We start from the raw sequence: 20,816 nt of genomic DNA on the forward strand, positions 1-20,816 counted from the left end.
CAAGTACAATAAAAGAAGAACTCAAAACTCAGAAGATAAAAAAAGAGAATTAAGTACAGGTCGAAATAAATCCATTGTAAAACTAACCTGAATTAGATACAATCATAAGCAGTATACGCCTGGCTGAAAACCAAACTGGTGATGCAGACAAAAGGATTTAGAAAATCATAGCAAAGGTGCAGGGAAGAATAAATACGGAGAAAGGAAAAAGAAAATAAGAAATCTATGTAGTGCACAGGTATGAAAACTGAAAATTTCCCTATAATAAACCAAGATGAAAATGCACACATCAAAAGTGCATACTGTGCCTGAAGAAAGTTACAATTAAGGAAAAGCATGGCTCAGGGTTGTCACTAGGTTCAAACATGGATGACCTCAGACACAAACCTGTCTTAAAACCAGTAAGAGTTGCAGGGAAACTTTTGAGAAATTAAAAATTGATAAGAAAAGCTAAAAAGCAACACTAGGATCAAAAGACAACCAGGAACTTTACACAAAGCATTGGGGAGAAAGAAAGGCTAGTCAGCTAGCATGGTGTTCAGTCAAGCCATTCTTTATAGATATGCAGTTATTATGGGCCCACCACACAGTGACCACACTGTGAGCTGTTCACTGATGAGATCTCATTATACTAGAACCTCTAGGAAACTGCTTTAAGTAAACCCAAATCTATATAACTGTAGGAAGGGCAAGAGGACAGAACATCTGTTAGAGAGCTCAATAATGGACAACCAATGCCATAAGTGACAGACTGGAAGACTCAGCAAAGAAGGCTATGCAAGTTAAGTTTCATATTGGGGAATAACTAATGTCCTTAAAAATATTTAAAGCACTGAAACCTCAATGTATTATAATAAAAATTTCTTAATATTCTAAGAACTCATCTCTTACATGAAGAAATAGCTTTCTAAACTTCAGAAATGCTTCAATTTCTTTTAGTCTTCATCCAAACTCACATAAAATTACATTTTACTTTTGAACAAAATTGGTAAGTATGGCATGGTCTTGTTCTAAAAATCTGTTTTGTCTCTAACCTACTTATCCCTAAATTTATGAACCTCTTATGAACTTTACATATTGACACCATTAACGATAGTCATTTTGTCAGACAATAGTGGCGCATGCCTTTAATCCCAGCACTTGGGAGGCAGGGGCAGGCGGATCTCTGTGAGTTTGAGGCCAGCCTGGTACACAAGAGCTAGTTCCAGGACAGGTTCCAAAGCTACAGAGAAACCCCTGTCTTGAAAAATCACACACACACACACACACACACACACACACACACACACACACACACACACACACGTCATTTCTGCAGGATCTGAATGAAGTTAGTTCACATGTCATGTAACGACAGCTCTTTTTGGAAGAATATTTTCATATGGTGGTTTTACAAGAGTCTTTAACAAAGGACAAAGGATGAAGCCTCCCTCCAAAGCAATGTTTTAAGGGTCTGTAAACTCACTTAGATATGATATCTAGATAAAAGACCATGATTTTCCACTTAAGTGGGACACTAATGTATGTTCACCAACTCTGGACTTTGCCCTCATGGTTTGCAAGCCAATTACTCCTCTCATTGGCTATGTGTTTATTTTTCCCCTGGAATATCCGTCTGTCCATTGTCACTAGACCCCTCTGTAGGGAAAGACACCTAATTTGCAGGTTTATCTGATTACTGTGACAACAATTGTTTTTGTCTTGCATCAGACACTGAGCGTCCTTGTGCTGCATATCATTGTTGATCCCTACCATGCTGTTGAAAACAGGCAGCCCAGTTCCAAAGCACCTGTCCTGTATTTGGCTCCTGGAACACTAAGGATCCAAAATATTAAACAATTGTTTAATGGCATCAGTGCCCTTGCCAAGAGTGAGGCCCTCTATTGGAGGTAATGTCATTGAGGCCCTCTCCTGGGGCAGGCTTTCTGGGCTAGGGTAGCAAAAACACCCTGGTATTTTCATTTACTGATAGTGTTGATTCTGCCCAGTATTTTGTCAGGCAGTTCCGTACTTCCACTATGGATGGGTCAGTGTAGCTGGAAGAGTAATGAAGCCCACTAACCATTAACCAATGGTATTCACAGCATACAGAGGGGAATACCATATCACCTCCCCTTTAATAATAGTCCCTTCTGTATGCTGTGGATAACATTTGTTAATGTCTTGGGCCTGTGCAGGGAATAGAGTAGGTGGAGAAAACTAAACTGAATGCTGGGAGAAAGGAGGTGGAGTCAAGGAGAAGCCATGTAGCTCCACTGGAGACAGATGCCAGAACTTTACCTGGTAAGCCACAGCCTCATGGCTATACACAGATTACTGGAAATGGGTTAAATTAAGGTTTAAGAGTTAGCCAATAAGAAGCTAGAGCTAATGGGACAAGCAGTGTTTTAAATAACATAGTTTCTGTGTGGTTATTTCGGGGCTGAGCAGCCGGGAACCAACAAGTGGCCTCCTTACAACAGTTGTGCATATGGGCACACATGCACTAGAGGATAACTTGAAAGGTTCTGTTCTCTTCTTCCACCATCTAGGTCCTGGGGATTGAACTCAGGTAGTCAGCCTTGGTGGCAAGAGCCTTTAGTGCTGAGCTAGCTTGCCAACTCTGTCTACATTTCTTTTTAATGACAAATTAAAATCAGTTTAATTATTGTGGGTTCCATCAAAAATTAATCATCACACTGATAGTTCAAGGGATAGTTTGCTTTAAGACATCAGTCACTCAAGACAGGGGTTTTTCTATAGAGCCTACCAGGCAACATTTCAAAACGATGCCACAGTCCACTTGAGGGCTCTTTACGGAAACTCTCATTTCTTGGTCATGAAATTCAGTAATACTTTTATACTCTTGGTAAGACATGATATAAAGATTCACACTAAGAAACAGAATCCTTATTCTTTCCATTACTGAGACATAGACCTAACATCATCCTCTAGTTATATCTCTGAACAATTTGTACATTCAAAATACCACAACTAAAATGTTAAAATAAGTTACTAAATTCTCTCGAATTCTAGACATCCAGCTAAAGCAGAATAAAATTTACTTTAACACTGGCACAATGTCCCTAAACTGATCTTATGTCCTTACAAATGGTGTTGGAATCTTTTAAAATCATTATATGATACAAAATATGCTACTCTATTACATGAGAAAATTACTTCCTTGAAAGTGTCCTTCCTTCAGGACACATACAATCCTTTCAGTGTCTTTGGAGTCCTAGTAGATTAGTATTCCTCCCAAGGAGAGTAAGTAATGTCTATACCTTCTCCTATGGTCCCAACGGCAAACTGGGGCACAATTCCACCAAAGTTTACACTGAACAGTTAAAGGGTTGCTTAAAGGTGTGTGGGTACTCCCCCCAACAGGCTTTACACACAGGGATGAAGGTTTTTTACAGCTGTACACAGCTGGGGCTCACCTAGCTTAGTCTTTTCTGGCCTATATACTCTACCCCCTCCCAGAGGCCAGGGTAATTGAAGGAGCAGCAAGACAGTCGGATGAGGGCTTATGACTCTCTTCATCCTTCAGTGAGGAATTCAGGAAGGATTTTCTGTCTCAGTGATGCTCAAGTTAAGTGGAACAAAATTAGTTAAGAATTCACCTTTGTAGGTAGAGCTCAACTTCGGGATGGGGACCATGTCTCAACTTTAAATTCCTATTAACTCACTTTACATCTGTCTCTTTGAAGCACATGCAGTTCTAGGTGAAGTGCTGAGTGCCTGAATCAAATGTATCACTGCTGTTGGAAGAATACTAACTAGAATAATCCAAGTTTGTCAGTCAGTATGGGATTGAGAAAAACAAGACTGGTCAAAGTTTAGAAACTCCTCCTTCACCTGCAATGCTTCATACACTTATTATAAATGGAACAATGTGGGATCCAGGAACAAACAAAAAATAAAATCAAGGTTGGTAGTGTTCACGCAAGCACGAGGACCTGAGTTCCATTCACAGAACATGTAAACAAAAGCCAGGACAGTGTCACATGACTATAATCCTTGTGCTGGAGTCGGGGACAAAGGCCAGGTGGATCCACAATGTCACTGGCCAGCTAGGCAGGACTAACAGGTGAGCTTCAGGCCAGTGAGAAACCCTGTAATAAATGAGGAACAACATCCAAGATTTGACTTCTGACCTACATATGCATGCACGTGCAATACCACACATACACACAAAAAAACAATAAGAACAAGAACAAACAGAAGTAGTCAGGTGAAGGCTACTTCCCTTTTCTCAGCACCAAACTGCCTTGTCCACTGTGGAGTCCATGCCCACAAATAGACTGAATGGCTGGACAGTTTCATTGCCGCCAAGCTGAGTCATCACCACTTACTGGGTTCATCCACTCTCTTGTAAAATAAAGATGTTGCTCTCACAAGTGCCTCATCACTCTCTGGACATTAATTTTTCGTTCTTTTGGCTCATTCTTACTTATAAATATGTCTGGAATCTATTTTATTTTTAAAATCTTTCCCCTAACCCTAGAAGACCATAGCTCTCACCTCATTTCTCCGCCCTACTCTCACTCCTCGGAAGGACTGCTCATAGCCTCTTCTCTCTCCACCCGTCCTAGCCGGCTCTTCCCACATTTTACTAGAACTGGACCAGTTGACTAAAGGTTTGCTTGCCAAAGTCAACAGGTCTCAGTTTCCAACTAATGCCCCCTCTTGGCAAGGCCTGAAACAAAAGGCTGCTCACTTCCCTTTCCTTGAGGGGACACTTGTGTGTGATTCATGCAATCATACTTGAATTCTCCTGTCACCTCGCAGGCTGTCCCTTCTAAGATGCTTCTGTTGCTGTGTCTGCCTCTTTCCCCTCTCTAACTGTTGTTATGGCCTTGGGTTAAGTTTTGGAACTTTCTCTCTATGTACTATTAATTCAATGTCTGTCACAACCACTAATCCAGTTGCCTAGTGGAAAAAATCTAGTCCCATCTAAGTTCCATTCCATAAGTACTGACAAATCCTGCTGTCATACAGAGCCCCAGTGTGACTACTTGTCATTGCCCTACTACTCCTACATGGTCCCAGCCATGGTGGTTATGTTAGCTTCTTTGTTAACTTAATTCAGTCTAGAATCACTTGGGAAGAAACAATCATTGAGAAAACGTCCTTAGCAGATTGTTCTGTGTTAGCAATTGATGTGAGAGGGCCCAAACCATCATGGGTGGTGCTGCCCGTAACTGGAAAGTCCTGGGTTCCATAAGAAAACAGGCTGAGCAAGCCATGAGATGTAAGCCAGTAAGCACCCCATCCCATGGCCTCTGTATCAGCTCCTGCCTCCAGGTTCCTGTCCTGTTTGAGTTTTGATTTCCTTCATTGGTAAATAGCAACATAGAAGTATAAGCTGTAATAAAACTGCCCCCCCACCAAGTTGTTTTTGGTCATGGCATTTTATCACAGCAATAGAAACCCTGACACTGCTCTCTTGCCATCTCCGAATGCACTTCTCTTCTGCCTCCACTACAGTAGACAGAGAAATATTTGAAAACTATAGAAGGCAGCTCTTGCTCAAATGATCCCATGGTTTCTCATACTCCAAATAAAATCCAAACTCCCATAGTCTGTTGTATCACTGGATAGGATTTGCCCTCTCCAACTTCATTCCTGCCGACCTCCCTCAGCTCACTCCACCCCAGTCACAGACTAGTCTATCCCAGCCTCAGGAAGGTTCTTGCTTCACATCCTTCAGGTCCTAATTCAAGTATGGGTTCGTTAGAGTTCTCAGTTGTCAGTCTATGTAAAAATGACTCTCTTTAAAACAGCTCTCCACTCACAGTCAGAATAGCCAGCTTTATGGATTTTGAAAACAAAGGTCACTGCCTCATCTTAAGTTACTGAATTTTCAAAGAAATTCTTCACCGCCATATCCTGAGCCTTTGGAACAACGGCTAATGCAAAGCATTTCTTCTTAAACCATGAACTAATACATGAGAAAACACTGACTCCTGTTCACATTCTAACTGAACAAGACAATGCAAAGAGTGAGTGAGCCATGTTACTACCCAGGAAGAAATATTAAATGAATCACCTCTAAAATGAAACAGATATTCCATATTCTGGTCACCGTCTTCACCCTTGCCCTCTTAATTCCTGTTCTTTTTCCCAGTCTCTAATCTAGGTGGGAAGAAAACCTTAGCCACTCCCCTATCTTTTAACAACACACACAAATAAAAGGAAAACAGAATGTTCTGACTTTCACAAAACCTGTCTCCTCACCCAGACACTTGGCCTTGTCCTCATGACCAATGCCTGTAGCCTTACTACTTGGATCTCTGAGTTTGACTATTTATGACCAGGAGTAGAGTTCATATCCTGAAGCCTGTAGGGACAGTATGTGCCAGAGGAAAACTATTTGTTATAAATTGTAGGTCTGGGGATGTAGTTCAGTGAGAGAGAACTTGCCTAGCATACATGAAAGCCTGGATTCTATCCCAGTACTGGAAATAAAAAAACAGTAACAAGAAAATCAAATATATAAGAAAAGCTAAGTGAAAAATTTTTTGCTTGTTTTTTTTTTCCAAAAAGCACGAAGTAAATAGAATACAAAGAGTAAAAAAGCAGTACACTGTAATGGATGTACTATAAATTATATACATCTAGAAATTAAAAATTATATAAAATTATATTTTGAAAAGATTTTTAGGGAGACTCACAAATTCTTGGTGACTAACAATGAAGAAACAACCTTTTCCTAACACTGTTTAGCCAGCTCTTTCTGGAAACACCAAAGTAATGCAGTAGTCCCACTCAGATGGACTCTTCTGCTCCTTTAACTCTCTAGTCTCGATAAACACACTTGCCCTATCTCAAAAGACACGCCTCCAGTTATAAGACCTCATGAGTGTATTAACAGAACACCCATGCCACCCATCCCTCTCTAGTTACAGCAGGGCCCCTGTCCCTCTGCTTCAGCCAGTAACTCAATCTGTGATTAGGCCCTGCCTACATGTCTACACTTTGTATGACCCAGGCCACTGAATGAATGAAAATCTCCCCCCACCCCACTCTCCCTCCTGTCTTCTATTTAGTGTAGAATAAACAGTCTCCTTCAACATCCCAACTGTTCTTCACTGAAAAATTCCCATTTGTGTATCTTGCAGAATAGTCAGTTTCTCTCTGCCACTGTGTTTGTTGTCAAGACATTTTGTTTCCAATCATTCAGATTATGGCCTTGCTAGAGATGGCCCCCGTGTTTGTTTTCCACAATCACTGACAACAAACACTTACTCTTTCTGAAAATTGTGATCACTTGTTTATCTGCTGAACAACATTTTTCTTTAAAGGCTTTGTAGTCTAAAGGGAAGACATAAAATAGAAGATTAAAGAGAGATAAGATAGAATTGCCAAAAACACATTTCCATGGCTCAGGAAACCCTAGCCTGCCTCACTGGCTGTTTGTTTCCAACATGAATGTCATCTGTGAAAGAACAATTAGAATTGTCTTTCTCTTCCAATGCCTCATACAGGAAAGAACAGGAAATCCTGATGGAAGCTTGGGCGTTACAGGATATTTGTAAGTATTTATCCCATGTGTTTGATGTTGCTCTTCCATATCTGTACACTCTGGGCCTGCATTCGGCCCACTTGTTCTTTGCTTTTCTAACATCATTACGCTCCCAGCAAGTTGTGTTCTATACGGGAGGGGCTCAAATCAAGCCTGGTGAAGGAAACTGAGGCCCAGAGGGCACAACTCTCTCACTTCCTCTGAATGTCAGCTCCTCATTATAAAACCTAAAGATTGACTGGGGAGGTGCTTCTGAAACTTTGCCACCGAAAACCTTCCCAGCAGTGCAAATGACTTATGCTCACATCTCCTCCCCCAGGACCTGAGGCCACAGCCCTAAGCAGAAAGCAAACTGAAAGCTTCATTGAAAATGTCCAATTTCATATTAAAATTTTGTGAGAATTTTGTATTTTACAAAGCAGCAAAGTCTATGTTTGTTTTAATATGAATATTACCTCAATAGTAAAACCATATGCTTTCTGTTAAAATAATCACATAAATCCAACACTTCCGGAGGAATATAAGGAACCTTCCACAACCCTATTTGCTAACCACCCTGCGGGGTTACTCTGCCCCAGTGAGAGAATCATGGGCTCGGGTAGAAATGCCGTAATCACGGTGTCTAAATGTTCACCTTTGAAGAGAAGAAAGACAAAATGGTAGAAAGCACGTCACACTTGAATATGAATAGGAACTGAGAAAGTAGGTGGAAGTGTATGAGAAAGTGTGGTGAGGTAGATACATAAGGAAAGACTCTGTCATGGCACACGACTAGTGTGCGTCTCTTATGGAGAAGCTGAGACCAGATGAGCAGAAAATCACAGAATGTTCAGTGTGGAAGGGACCTTCACAATGAGATAACCCCAAAAGCAAAACATGCCTTCCCAACTCTCCCAACAGATACTTGAAGATGCTCGACACTGGGAAACATGCTCTCATAGACTTTCAGTGCACATTTGAAAGTTCTTCAATAGAGAGTTACCTTGAAACAATTCCAACTGCACTGGGGTTCCATTTCTGCTCCTGGAACTCCCAGCAGCAGGTTTAGAGAGGAGGCTATGAGAACACCTCAGGTTCTAGTTTGACCCGTCACCTACTCAGTGCGAAACTACAGCTAGTGATATAACTGGACATGCTTGTACTCTAGACCTAGAAGATGGGGGAAATGAATAGAGAGCACTGTCAAGATGAGCATGTACAGGAAATGAAGACAGAACATGTAGAGAACAGAGCTTGGCCCAAAGGAGTTCTGGGGAGCTGTGGCCTACAGTAAGAATGGAAGATACTCAATTCGCTTTAGTTTTCTCTCTTCTTGGTTAGAAAATCTAATGCTTTACAAGTTCCCTCTGACATAATTTCTGACCTTGCTATATTCTATGTTCAAGTTTGTCAGGGCCCTACATAAATATGACCCAAATTTTTACTGTTTATGTGACATAAGATGTAGACAGACTAGGACCATAGCTATTTAAACATCCTGTCTTGTGGTCCTGGTCACTGTGTTTCCCTGATCTGATTCTTTCTGTCATCTTTCCTTTCACTTACCCTCAAATTTCTGCAGCTGATATTCTAAGCCAAAGCAAAGCACAGCATTTCATGTTTAATCCCAGTAAATAAGCTACTTAATTTCAGTCAATTTGAAACATCAGAAAATTGGGGGGGTTATCCTACATATTAACTCCCTGTCTGAATTCTTAACTTCAACAAGTTTGATTCTAAATCACCACTTGTGATTAAAAGAGACCTGTCTCAGTTCAGTGACTCATTTAAAGATGGCTCTGTAAGCTGTCACTTCACAGAGAAGTTTCTCATAGTGCCATCATGCTGACCCTTGTCACATTGCTCATGAAAAGCAGACAGGCCACCTCTGCTGTGAGACAATGTTCTGTACTTTGTCACTTGTATTTTAAATAAATGCTGATTGGCAAGTAGTCAAATAGGAAGTAGAGGTGGGGTGACCAGGCAGAAAGTAGAGGCAGGGCAACGAGAACAGGAGAATTCTGGGAACAGAAAGAATTAGCCTGCAGTCGTGACCCAGTCTCAGAGGAAGCAAGATAGCAAGATGTGACTACCTCGCCAAAAAAGGTACCAAGCCAAGAAAGGTATTAACACAGACAAAAATTATGGGCTAATATAAGTTATAACAGTTAATAAGAAGCCTGAGCTAACAGACCAAACAATTTATAATTAATATAGACCTCTGTGTATTTCTTTGGGACTGAGTGACTGCAGGACTGGGTGGGACAGAAACCTCAGTCAACATACTTCCACTCCCCTTTCCCTAAAATTCCACTGGCATACCTGGGTCAAAGAGGGAAATGAACTTGGTTTAGTTGGGTTAGTTTGGGGCATATTCAGGCTGACATGTTGGGTCACTAATGTGCTATCATTTCTCAAAATAAAAATTCACAGTAAAAACCTGAAATTTATAAACTGGCTTCTGGAGAATATTGTTCTAACCAATAAATTTTTCTGCTAAGAAAATTTTCAAAGTTTTAAAGCTACCACATTGACCATTATTTGGCTAAAATGTATATTATATATGCCCCTACATCTTTCCATCAGCCTCCAATCACAGGCTACACTGCTTACTATAATATTTGATACTCCATTTTCCTAAATGCCTCTCTTACACCACTAGGATTATGGAATAATTCTCCATTTCTCAGTAGACCAAGCATATTACATTAGAAATAGACATTATTAAGTTGGTATGTTTCCAAATGACTTTTAGATGCCATTACATAATAATCAGAAATTGGCTACACCATTCTTCTATTATGCAACTCCTTTTAAAAATCTGATTTGAAAAATAACCTTTGTACTGAACCTTACAGTTTGAAAATAGCATGTTATCCAGATTTTGGTGCCTTTGAAAACAATCCACTAATGTTTTATCTTTTCTTTTCAGATTTTAATACTTATTTTTATAATATGTACATGTCTGTGTGTATGTGTATGATTTTAATTTATTTTCTATTCATTAATATGCATTTATCACTTAAAGTAATATAATACGAATGTTCTATATTTTTCTATAGCTTCTTGTCCTTAATGGTTCTAATGTCTTAAGCATCTATATAAAGCACATATTGATTTGTTAATTTCAAGTAAAATGGGTTACCTAAGGCATGATGGGAAAGTCTGCATTCATTACACTTCAAACCTACAAATCTGTGTTCACGCCATAGAAGTGTGTAGTCTTTCAAATTTTTTTTACTAAATTTGTATGTCTAACAACACGATATAGATATCCTTTAATTTTATACAAATGAGATAATCTACAAGGTGTTCTAAATGTAATTTATTCCTCTTATCAAATAGTTTGCATGTTTTGACATAGGATTGCACCAGATAGATTTAGTGTGATATATTTCATTTGTAACTTTCTATTACTCCAAATAATCTACAGACACACACACACACATATTTTGTACATATGTGTAAATACTTCATAGGGGAGGTTCATCTCCTCCTCTCTTCCATTTGATCCAGTCCACTTATTTCAGCATTCTTATAATTTAACACACAATTTAACTTGGGACTCTGAGCAGGTCACTTCACAACTAGGATTAATAATATAGAGTTATAAGCAACAATTTTTCAATAGAGAACATATTTAAAGTCCAAAATTATATGATAGATTCTAGAGAAATAACAAAAAAAAGTGATGTGGGCTAAAAAGATGTAAAGCCTTGAGCACAGGTTAGATGTTACAGGGCGGGCATGAGTTGCCTGTTCCAAACAGAGAAGGATTGTCAGATTCTAAACAGGAAAGACCAATGCACTCTTTTTCTAACTAGATGCGATCATACCATCCCTATGGAAGTAACTCAGGCAATTATTTTTGCTAATATATTAAGATTAAAACAACAACCCTCAGGACACATATCAGATCAGGTGTGCTTTTTACTGAATTCAAGTAAACCACTAATTGCTATCAATTAGTAGAGGAAATAAAATCCAGTGATCATAAGGGATTAATTAGTTTTGATATAGTACCTGCTTAATGGAGCTTAAAGTATAATTTAAAAATTATTCTTACTTTAAGATTCCAAAGATTTAAATATCTTTAGAAATAAATTTATTAACCTGTGTTACAAATCCAATTAATGCTTTTCCAGATGTTAAATACAAGCAAATTAGATAAATAAAAAAAATTAGTAGTAGTTAAATATTCTGAAAGACTTTTAAAAAGAGAAGAGCTTTTGATTTTTAAAATCTAAAATCTTTCCACTGTAGTTTGGGTCTACTTCCCTGCTCCCACACTTGGAATTTTCTCCCTAAATTTCTCTAACTGGTCTGTCAGTTTTCTTCCTCCCAGTTTACTCTCTTCTTGGGGTCTTGTAACTTGCTGTTCCCTCTAACTACAATGCTGTGCCTCAAAGACCTAAAAATTTCCTGTGGTGTTATGAGGCCTCTCAAGGGGGGATTCGGGCTTCCCTGATCACCCACATAGCCATGCTGCTGTGCTGGTAATCAGGCTCCTGCCCTGAGATGGCGAAGCCTATGGGCATGCTCTTTCTCCTTTCTACTCTTCAGAATCACATCAACTCTTATCCATATGCTGACGGCCTCCTTGACAATGACTAGTGCTGCTAGCAGAGGCAGACACAGGGCAGGGACCCAGTGCCACCCTGTAAAGGAGTGAGCAAGTCATCCTAGGGCTAGAGGGAATCAAGACCCACAATACAGTTCACAACTAAATAGTCAGAATAACAAACGACCTGAATAGGCTTCAGTAGAATATTTAAACTTTTGTGTCTGTGTTTCATTACACTTTATTAAATATTTTAAGTACATTAGTGGTTGTATTTTTATTTACAGAGATTTCTCTGATAAGAAGAGATGATTAAAAGAGGGTTATATGCCTATCAAAAATTAACTGGTATCCTGAAAACGAAGGGCTGACCTGCTGCTCATATCTCTGCTTGACGTCTTCTAGCTGCCACAGAAACTCCTTGGACTGCTTCTCGCGGAGAGACTTGGATCTAGTTAGGTCTGCTTCCACCTTTTCCATCTGGGAAGTTAAAAAACAAATTTTAAAAAACCTTGAATTTCATAACTTAAATTTTGCCCATCCTTTAAAATACCAGACCTTAAACACCTCAAAAATCAGTAATGAAAGGAAAGTTGATAAAATAATTAAACATATGACAATTTATTTTAGTATATTTTAATAGTTTCAAGAGGGAAATTAAAATTAGTACATATTTGACTATGTTCTATTGTTCTACTATGGTCTACTGCTATAACAACATTAAAATATACTATATTAATGAAATAAAGAAAAATCTATGTAATCACAAGACTTTAAGGAAGAGCATTAGACAAAATTCAAAATTCATTGTTGCCAGGCAGTGGTGGTGAATGCCTTTAATCCCAGCACTTGGGATGTAGAGGCAAACAGATCTCTGTGAGTTCAAGGCCAGCCTGGACTACAGAGTGAGTTCCAGGACAGGCTCCAAAGCTACACATAGAAACTCTGTCTCAAAAAGCCAAAATGAATGAATGAATGAATGAATGAATGAATAAATAAATAAATAAATTCAACGTCTTCTTTCCTTTTAAAATGTGGTTTTCCTATATTTAGCCTAGGCTGTCATGGAACTCAAAGTCCTCCTGATTCAGCCTCCCATTACCAGGATTATAGGAGTAATTAATAGCTTCTGAAAGCCAACATTCAACATTCAATTTGTCAGAAATTCTTGACAAATTAGACAAAGAAAGAATGTACTGCAGTATAATGATGAGGTTAATAAGCTCCAAACTAGCATCATAGCAAACTGTGGAAAACTGAAGCTTCTTCCTCTAAAAGAAGGCACTAGACAAGGATATCCATTTTCACCCTTTCTCCATGGTTCTGGAGATAGATAGAGCAAGGGCTTGCTGAGACAAATGAAATCATCACTGATCTTGCAAATAGAAAACCCCAAAGATGTCACTAAAAACTTTCAGAACTAACAAATGAATTTAATGAAGTTGCCAAATATAAAGCAGCAGTCTAAGACCAGGAAGGTTATTATAGATCACCACAAAAGAATTAAAGAAAACAACACAACTTAGAAATGTAACAAAATCTAATGATTAGACATAACTTTAAACAAACAGATAAAGAATGTATGTATCAGAACTATAAAGTGCTGACAAAAGAAACCAAAGAAAATAATTCAATATAAAGATACCCTGTGTTCTTTGCTTAGAATAATTGTTTTTCAATGTTTACACAAATCAAAGTAATCCATAGATTCAGTGAAGTCCTTATCAAATTCCAATATCCTTTTTCACAGAACTGGATATAGGAAGCCTAAAATTTGCAAAGGACCATTAAAGTTTCCAGGCACCTTAAGCAATTTTGAGCAAAAAGAACAAAGCTGAAGCCATCACACTATCTGACATCAAGATATACATTGAAGCTACAGAAATCAAAACAGCATGACATTGGCATAAAATCAGATACACTGACTACTGTTATATGAGTCTAGAAATGAACATGCTGTTGATTTTCACATGCATGCCAGGATCTCACAGACAGAAATTTCTTCAAAAGATGTATTTGAAAAATTGTCTGTCGACCTTAAGAGTGTGGAACTTGATTCTTTCACACAAAATACACAAAACTCAAAATGGGTGAGGGATTTAAACATTATACCTGACAACGTAAAACTATAGGAATTAATATATGAACAAAGATTCTTGGCATTAGCCTTAGCAAAGATTTCCTGGTGCAGCAACAAAATGAAGAGTCAACAAAGCAACAGTAGACATAAAAGCAAAGGTTCCTTTACAGCTGCTGTGACAATCCAGTGAAGAGACACTTAGACAGTGGATGGAGTGCGTTTCACAAAAGGTCACTATCAAAACACAGCAAGGAACCCTGTCATTTAAAATCAGACAAAGGTCTTGAACATCCAAATGGCCAGCAGATTCATGAAAAGAATGTTCAATAATACTAACTATTAAGAAAATACTAAATTAAAAACATAATTAGCATCTTAGACCCATCAGATCGATTATTATTCAAAAGATAAAGATAGCGCTGAGAAGAAAGCAAAATAAAAGGAAATTCTGAGACTGTCGGTGGGTACGTAAATTAGCTCTGTGAACTTAGAGAACACTGCAGAGCTTTCAAATAAATGCAGAACTGTAATTTGATCTGGCATCCAGTAACTATATATATATATATATCTCCTTAGTAACTGAAATGGCTATGTTGAAGAGATATTTGCACTCCTGTGTTCATTGTAGTGTCATTCACAGTAGCCTAAATATGAGATGGCTCCAAATATTCACAGACACAAAACAGAGTTGGGTACATGCAAAACAGAGTCCTGTTCATCCTTTGAAAACAAGGGCACCTGCCATTTGTAACAACATGGGAGGAGGTATCATGTTAAATGAAATAAGCAAGTGCAGGAAGATAAAGCTGCATGGTCTCACTTACGTGTAGAATCTGACAAAGTCAAGATAAAGGAACATAGAGAATAGTGCAGAAAGGGGGAAGAAATGTGACATGTTGTTCAGGACAAAGTTTCAACGACACAAGAGGAGTTCTAGTGATCTGCACCAGGAGGGACTGGAGTCAATAATGCAAACCTCAGGATCCAGCAATCATCTTACCACAAAGAAGGGAGGTATATAGACTCTAACTCTCCCATTTGAGCCATCCACATGATGGAAAGATATGATATGATCCACCATAAATATATGATGGTGACTTGTGGCTTTAAGAAATAATGAAATCATAATATTTAGAGACAAAAAGTTTTCTTGTGAATCCATGAAAGAGTAAACAAAAGTAAAGGCAAGAGAGAAAACAGGGGATGGCAGACTTGATCCGGATCCTAAAAACCTTAAAATAAATAAATAAATAGTAAACAAAAGTAAAGGGACAGGAAAGATAGAGGGCAAATAGGGGATGGCAGACTTGACCCATTCAGTAGTTTTTTAGACAAAACTTCACATAACACAGATTCTTGCTTACTACTTCAGTACAGAGAGAATATAAAAGAAATAAATTTTAAAATTGAAAATACATAAAGTTGTAAAACAGCACTTTATAATTAACACTTTATATATCTAAGCATTATTGTCTGTAATCAGAATAGAAAAGAGTAATACTTTTAAAACATAAAAGTTAAGAAAAACAAAGAAAATAACAATGGCTAAGGAGTAAAAATGAAATATATTTCACTTTAGAATAACACTGACCGAGAATGCCAACCCCCACTCCATCATCCTTCCACAATTTTAGGAGTACAAAAAGCAACTCTTTAAAGCTTATCTGAAACTAGACTTCCCAGTTGTCATAACTACAAAGGATTCTGTTTCACCACACATCATCATTCCAAATTCCATTCCACTTCAAACAAAAATAAAGGATGCAAGAGCTCCTTTATTGTGCAACTCTGGCTTCAAGGAAACCCAAGAATACAGTCTGGTGGGCCCAGACTTTTCAGGAGCAGGGGCAGGACTGTATGCCTTTCTGTGTTCAGTGTGCACAGAAGCAAGAACCAGAAACGGTGAGCGGCATTGGGATCTTCCTGGTAGGAGCCTCAAGGTTACTCCTTGCTAAGAGAAAATCCAGGTACTCCAGGCTTCAAAAATGCACCATGGGCCTTAATTGTTTCCCAATGTAAGAAAGTTCAAGAGTAAGCAACTACAGGAGGTCAAAGCTGTCAGGGTCACAGCTGCTGTGTGTCAACCTTGCCCTAGCAGTTGCAAAATGATCTCTCTAGTTCTGGACATCTGGGAAGGGGAGGGCAGTGGGCAAAGGAAAGGAGACAAGGGAAGAAGGGATGAATTAGGTCAGAGACCCCTTTTAAGCCAGGATCTGATGCTCCTTCTTCACTGGCAACATGACTGGACTTGAAATCACGTAAAAAACACATTTCTGGGCACGTCTGTAAGAGAATTATAAGAGGATTAACTGAGAAGATCCACCCTTAATGTGGATGAAATCATCTCACAGGCTGGGGCCCCAGATTATATAAACAGTAAAAAAGGGAGAATGCAAGCTGAGCCCCATCATTAATCTCTCTCTCTCTGCTTTCTGCGGATGCAATGTGCCCAACTGATTTATCCTCCTGCTTCCATGCCTATCCCATCATGATGGACTGCACCCTCAAACTGTGAGCCAAAATCAGCCCTCTGTCCCTAATCTTCTGCAAGTTTAAGACCCTATCAATAGCAACTTGACTGCCCAATCTGCATCTCATTCCTTTAAATTACACTAAATGTTCACCACTTCCTATAAGAGTCTTTTTATTGATTTTTATTCAACTCTACATCTTTCTCTACTCCCCTCCCTGTCTCTTCCCTCCCCACTTCAACCCTCCCCCACAGTCCCCATGCTCCCAATTTACTCAGGATATCTTGTCTTTGTCTTTAACTAGATGATTCCCTAAATAAGACCAGTGTTGTAGGAGAAAGGAAGAATGTACAACGGATAAATATGTAGCATTTTACACCAACTATAGTCACAAAAAATAAATGGTCTTTCTCCAGTAAAGTGCTGTGTGTCATTACATCATAAGTAATATGACATGCATAATCTAAGTTGTACAATTACAAAATTATACACTGTATAATTGAAATATATTTTATTATATTTAATAAATATTTAAAGAAACGCTACGAAATTATCTTTCAATTATTTTCAGATACCTATACATAGATAGATATGTAAGACATAGAAATATACAGACAGGTCAGCAGATAGATACAATGCCAGGAAGTAGGGCTTGGGAGATGGCCTAGTGGTTGAAGAGCATGCCCCACAAGTATAAAGACCAGAGACTGGATCCTGAAAACCCAAATAAATGGGTTGGCAGATGTAGTAGCCCATCTGTGACTATAACCTTAGAATACAGAGATAAGAGGTCCCCAGAAGAAAGAGGTTAGCAAGTCTCCCCACATTGGCAAGCTCTTGGAAGTTTCCTTTGAATAGAGCCTGCCTCAATAAATAAGGTGGTAGAGCCATCAAGGATAATTTCTGATATCAACCTCAAGCATATGTGTGCATATGCACACACATGTGCACACACACAGGTTCACATACACACAGAAAATGTATACATATCCATGTATAGCACACACCTACACAGATAAAAAAGGAAAACAAAAACAAGTGGAAGAAAGCCGAATAAACAATTATTTATATGCCTAACTAAATGAAGAATAAAAAATAAAAGTCTTGAGTAAAAAAAAAAGCAATTAGAATTCATCTATGAATGATAGTGATGTTTTTTTTTTCTTGTACTGGAGAGCTTCAGGAATGCTAAAAACATGCTCTATCACTGGACTGTATCTGATATAAGAAAGCAAGATGCCTTTTGCATATATTAGTGTGGGGAATAATCAGTATAAAAAGAAGAAAAACAAAAAGTACAAACATTTCTAGAAAAAGTAACTATATATAAGTCATTACCAGATTACAGAACACCTTGGTTTTTATGTTGTGATAAAACACTCTAACAAAAGCAATGTAAGGGACAAAGGGCTTGTGATGACTTGTATGAGAAAGTCCCCCCAGACGCTCATGTATCTGCAGGTTTAGTCACCAGGGGGTGGAACTGTTTGGAAAGCATTAGGAGGGTGGTCTTGTTGGAGGAGGTGCATCACTAAGGTGGGCTTTAAGGTTTTTTTTTTGTGTGTGTGTGTGCTGTGAATTCTTTTTTTTTAAGTAATTTTATTAAATTATAAAAGATTCCATTTACGCCCCTCTTCCCAACACCCTCCCACTCCCCCCCTCCCTCTCCTCCTCCCTCTTTGTCCCTAAGGGCAGTCAGGGTTTCAAGCCCTGTGGGAAGTTCAAGTTCGTCCCCCCTCCCTCCAGGTCCAGGAAGGTGAGTATCCAAACAGACTGGATCCCAAAAATCCAGTATATGCAGAGGAAACTAGTCCCAGTGTCATTGTCAATGGCTTCTCAGAAAGACTCCGGGCCAGCCACATTCAGAGAATCCGGCCACATTCAGAGAATCTGGTTGGATCACGTGCTCGTTCAGTCGCAGTCCAACTGCCCTTGGTAAACTCTCATTAGATCCGACCCCTTGTATCAGTGGGTGATAGCATCCCTCGCAGTCCTTCGTCATTTTCTTCCTCTTCTGCTCCTGATTTGGACCTTGGGGGGCTCAGTCCGGTGCTCCAATGTGGGACTCCGTCTGTATCGCCATCCATCGCCAGATGAAGGATCTATGGTGATAAGCAAAATATTCATCAGTATGGTTATGGGCCAAGGCCGGTTCAGGCACCCTCTCCCCTGTCCAGAGAACAATCTGGGGATCTCTCCTTGGACCTGGGATCCCATATATAATCAAGTTTCCTATAAACCCTAAAATGACTCCCTTAGTTGAAATATATTCTTCCCTGATCCCATATTCATCCTTCCTCCCTTCCCCCCATCCCGGTCTACCGAGCTTTTTCCATTCCTCCCCTACTCCCTTCTCTCTAACCCTCTCCCCTTCCAACAACCCTCCCACCCACCCCCCCTGCACCCAAGGTTACCTGGGACTCTTGACTATTTCCTACCTCCTGGCGGATAGCTAAATAATCTTCATCAGGTTCGTCTTTTTATTTAGCTTCTCTAGGATCACGAATAATATACACATTAGAGTTTTACTCAGCGGTAAAAAAAATAATGACATCTTGAATTTTGCATGCAAATGGATGGACATAGAAAACGCTTTACTGAGTGAGGTAAGCCAGACCCAAAAAGAGGAACACGGTATGTATTCACTCATAAGTGGATTCTAACCATAATTTTAAAGGTCTTTGAGCCTATTATTTGTGAAGGTTTTAAAGCCCATGACAGGCCAGTGTCTGTTTTTCTGCCTGCTGCCTTCCAAACAGGATATAAAGCTTCCAGCCAGTGCTCCAGCACCATGCCTGTCTGTGTTCCACCACGATGATCATGCTGTAACAGTAACTGAGACAGGCCCGGCAAGGCACAGTCCACCACGGTGTCACACTGGGCTGCCAATCAGGAAACAAAGAAGGCTGCCCGTGTGCTAGTGCTCATCTCCCTCTCCAGCTTTTACAGTTCAGCATCCCTCAAAGAATGGTGGCGCCCACAGTGGATGGCTCCTCCCAGTTCAGTTAATGCAATCAGAACAATCATTAACAGACTTGCTCAGATGCCCATTTTCAAGGTAATTCTAGAGTCCATCAAGCTGTCAAAGAACACTGGTCATAACAGAGATTTTACCAAAATTAATAAAATGTACAGCATAACATAACATTAATGGATTAAATATCCAACCCACTAGCCAACAGAACTGGTTTTCTGAAAATTTTAATCATAGTAAAACAAAATGATTTCTAGCTGTAAAATTACAGCAAGTATCTAAAGACTGTTAAAAAATAAAAGGAAAGGGCTGTAAACCAAGATATTTATCATAGAAGAAAAATGCTAGAAAAGTGGGGAGGGCAGAAGACCCTGGAGCCACAAGCTGCCAATCCATGTGGTGGCTTTGCAGACATCTTGAAAATTTCAGGCAAATGGATAGAACTAGAAAAAACATCCTGAGTGAAGTACCCCAAACCCAGAAAGACAAACACAGTATGCACTCACTCATAAGTAGATATTAGGCATAACCCCAGAGAAGCTAGGTAAAAAGGAGGACCCTAAGAGAGATACACATGGAGGGCTAGTTAAAATCTCCTGGGTAAACTGGGGAGTGGAAGGGAGTGGATAGGGGATGAGAACATAAAGGATTGAGAAGGCTGAGTTGGGGGAGGGACACAGAGAGAGAGAGTAATGAAAGAGATATCTTGATAGAGGGAGCCATTATGGGGTTTGAGAGAAACCTGGTGCTAGGAAAATTCCCAGGAATGTACAAGGATAACACAAGCTAAGACTCCTAGCAATAGTGGAGAGGGTCCCTGAACTGGTCTTCCTCTATAATCAGATTAGTGACTATCCTAATTGCCATCATAGAACCTACATTCAGTATCTGACAGAAGCAGATACAATGACTCACAGCCAAGCACTGGACTGAGTTCCTGGAGCTTAGCTGAGAGCGATAAGGGATCATAGGAGCAAGAGGGTCAAGATCATGATGGGGAAACCCACAGAGACAGCTGATCTGAGCTAGTGGGAGCTCACAGACTCTGGACAGACAGCTGGAGAGTGTGCACAGGACCAAACTAAGCCCTCTGAATGTGGGTGACAGTTATGTGGCTTGATCTGTTTGGGGGGCTGACAATGGGACCAGGACTTATTCTGGGTGCATGAACTGGCTTTTTGGAGTCAATTCCCTTTGGTGGGATATCTTACTCAGCTTTAATACAGGGGTGAGGGGCTTGGTCC

The 20,816-nt window shown here is 39.5% G+C and overlaps 1 protein-coding gene across 4 annotated transcripts in view; it reads right to left on the reverse strand.

Annotated features, from left to right (window-relative positions):
- The window catches only part of Cep112 (centrosomal protein 112), a 410,571-nt gene that overhangs the window by 214,138 nt on the left and 175,617 nt on the right, over nt 1–20,816 (reverse strand). For all 4 annotated transcript variants that reach the window (XR_015738731.1, XM_087909848.1, XM_048446068.3 and 1 more), the window contains one exon: nt 12,420–12,527. Coding sequence is in view for 3 of the 4 variants with exons in the window: in XM_087909848.1 (XP_087765974.1) it covers nt 12,420–12,527 (108 nt within the window). In the remaining variant the exon portion in view is untranslated. The remainder of the gene's footprint in view (nt 1–12,419; nt 12,528–20,816) is intronic.

Source organism: Myodes glareolus, chromosome 9, assembly GCF_982192425.1.
Source record: "Myodes glareolus chromosome 9, mMyoGla1.1, whole genome shotgun sequence".
NCBI classification, from domain to species: Eukaryota; Metazoa; Chordata; class Mammalia; order Rodentia; family Cricetidae; genus Myodes; species Myodes glareolus.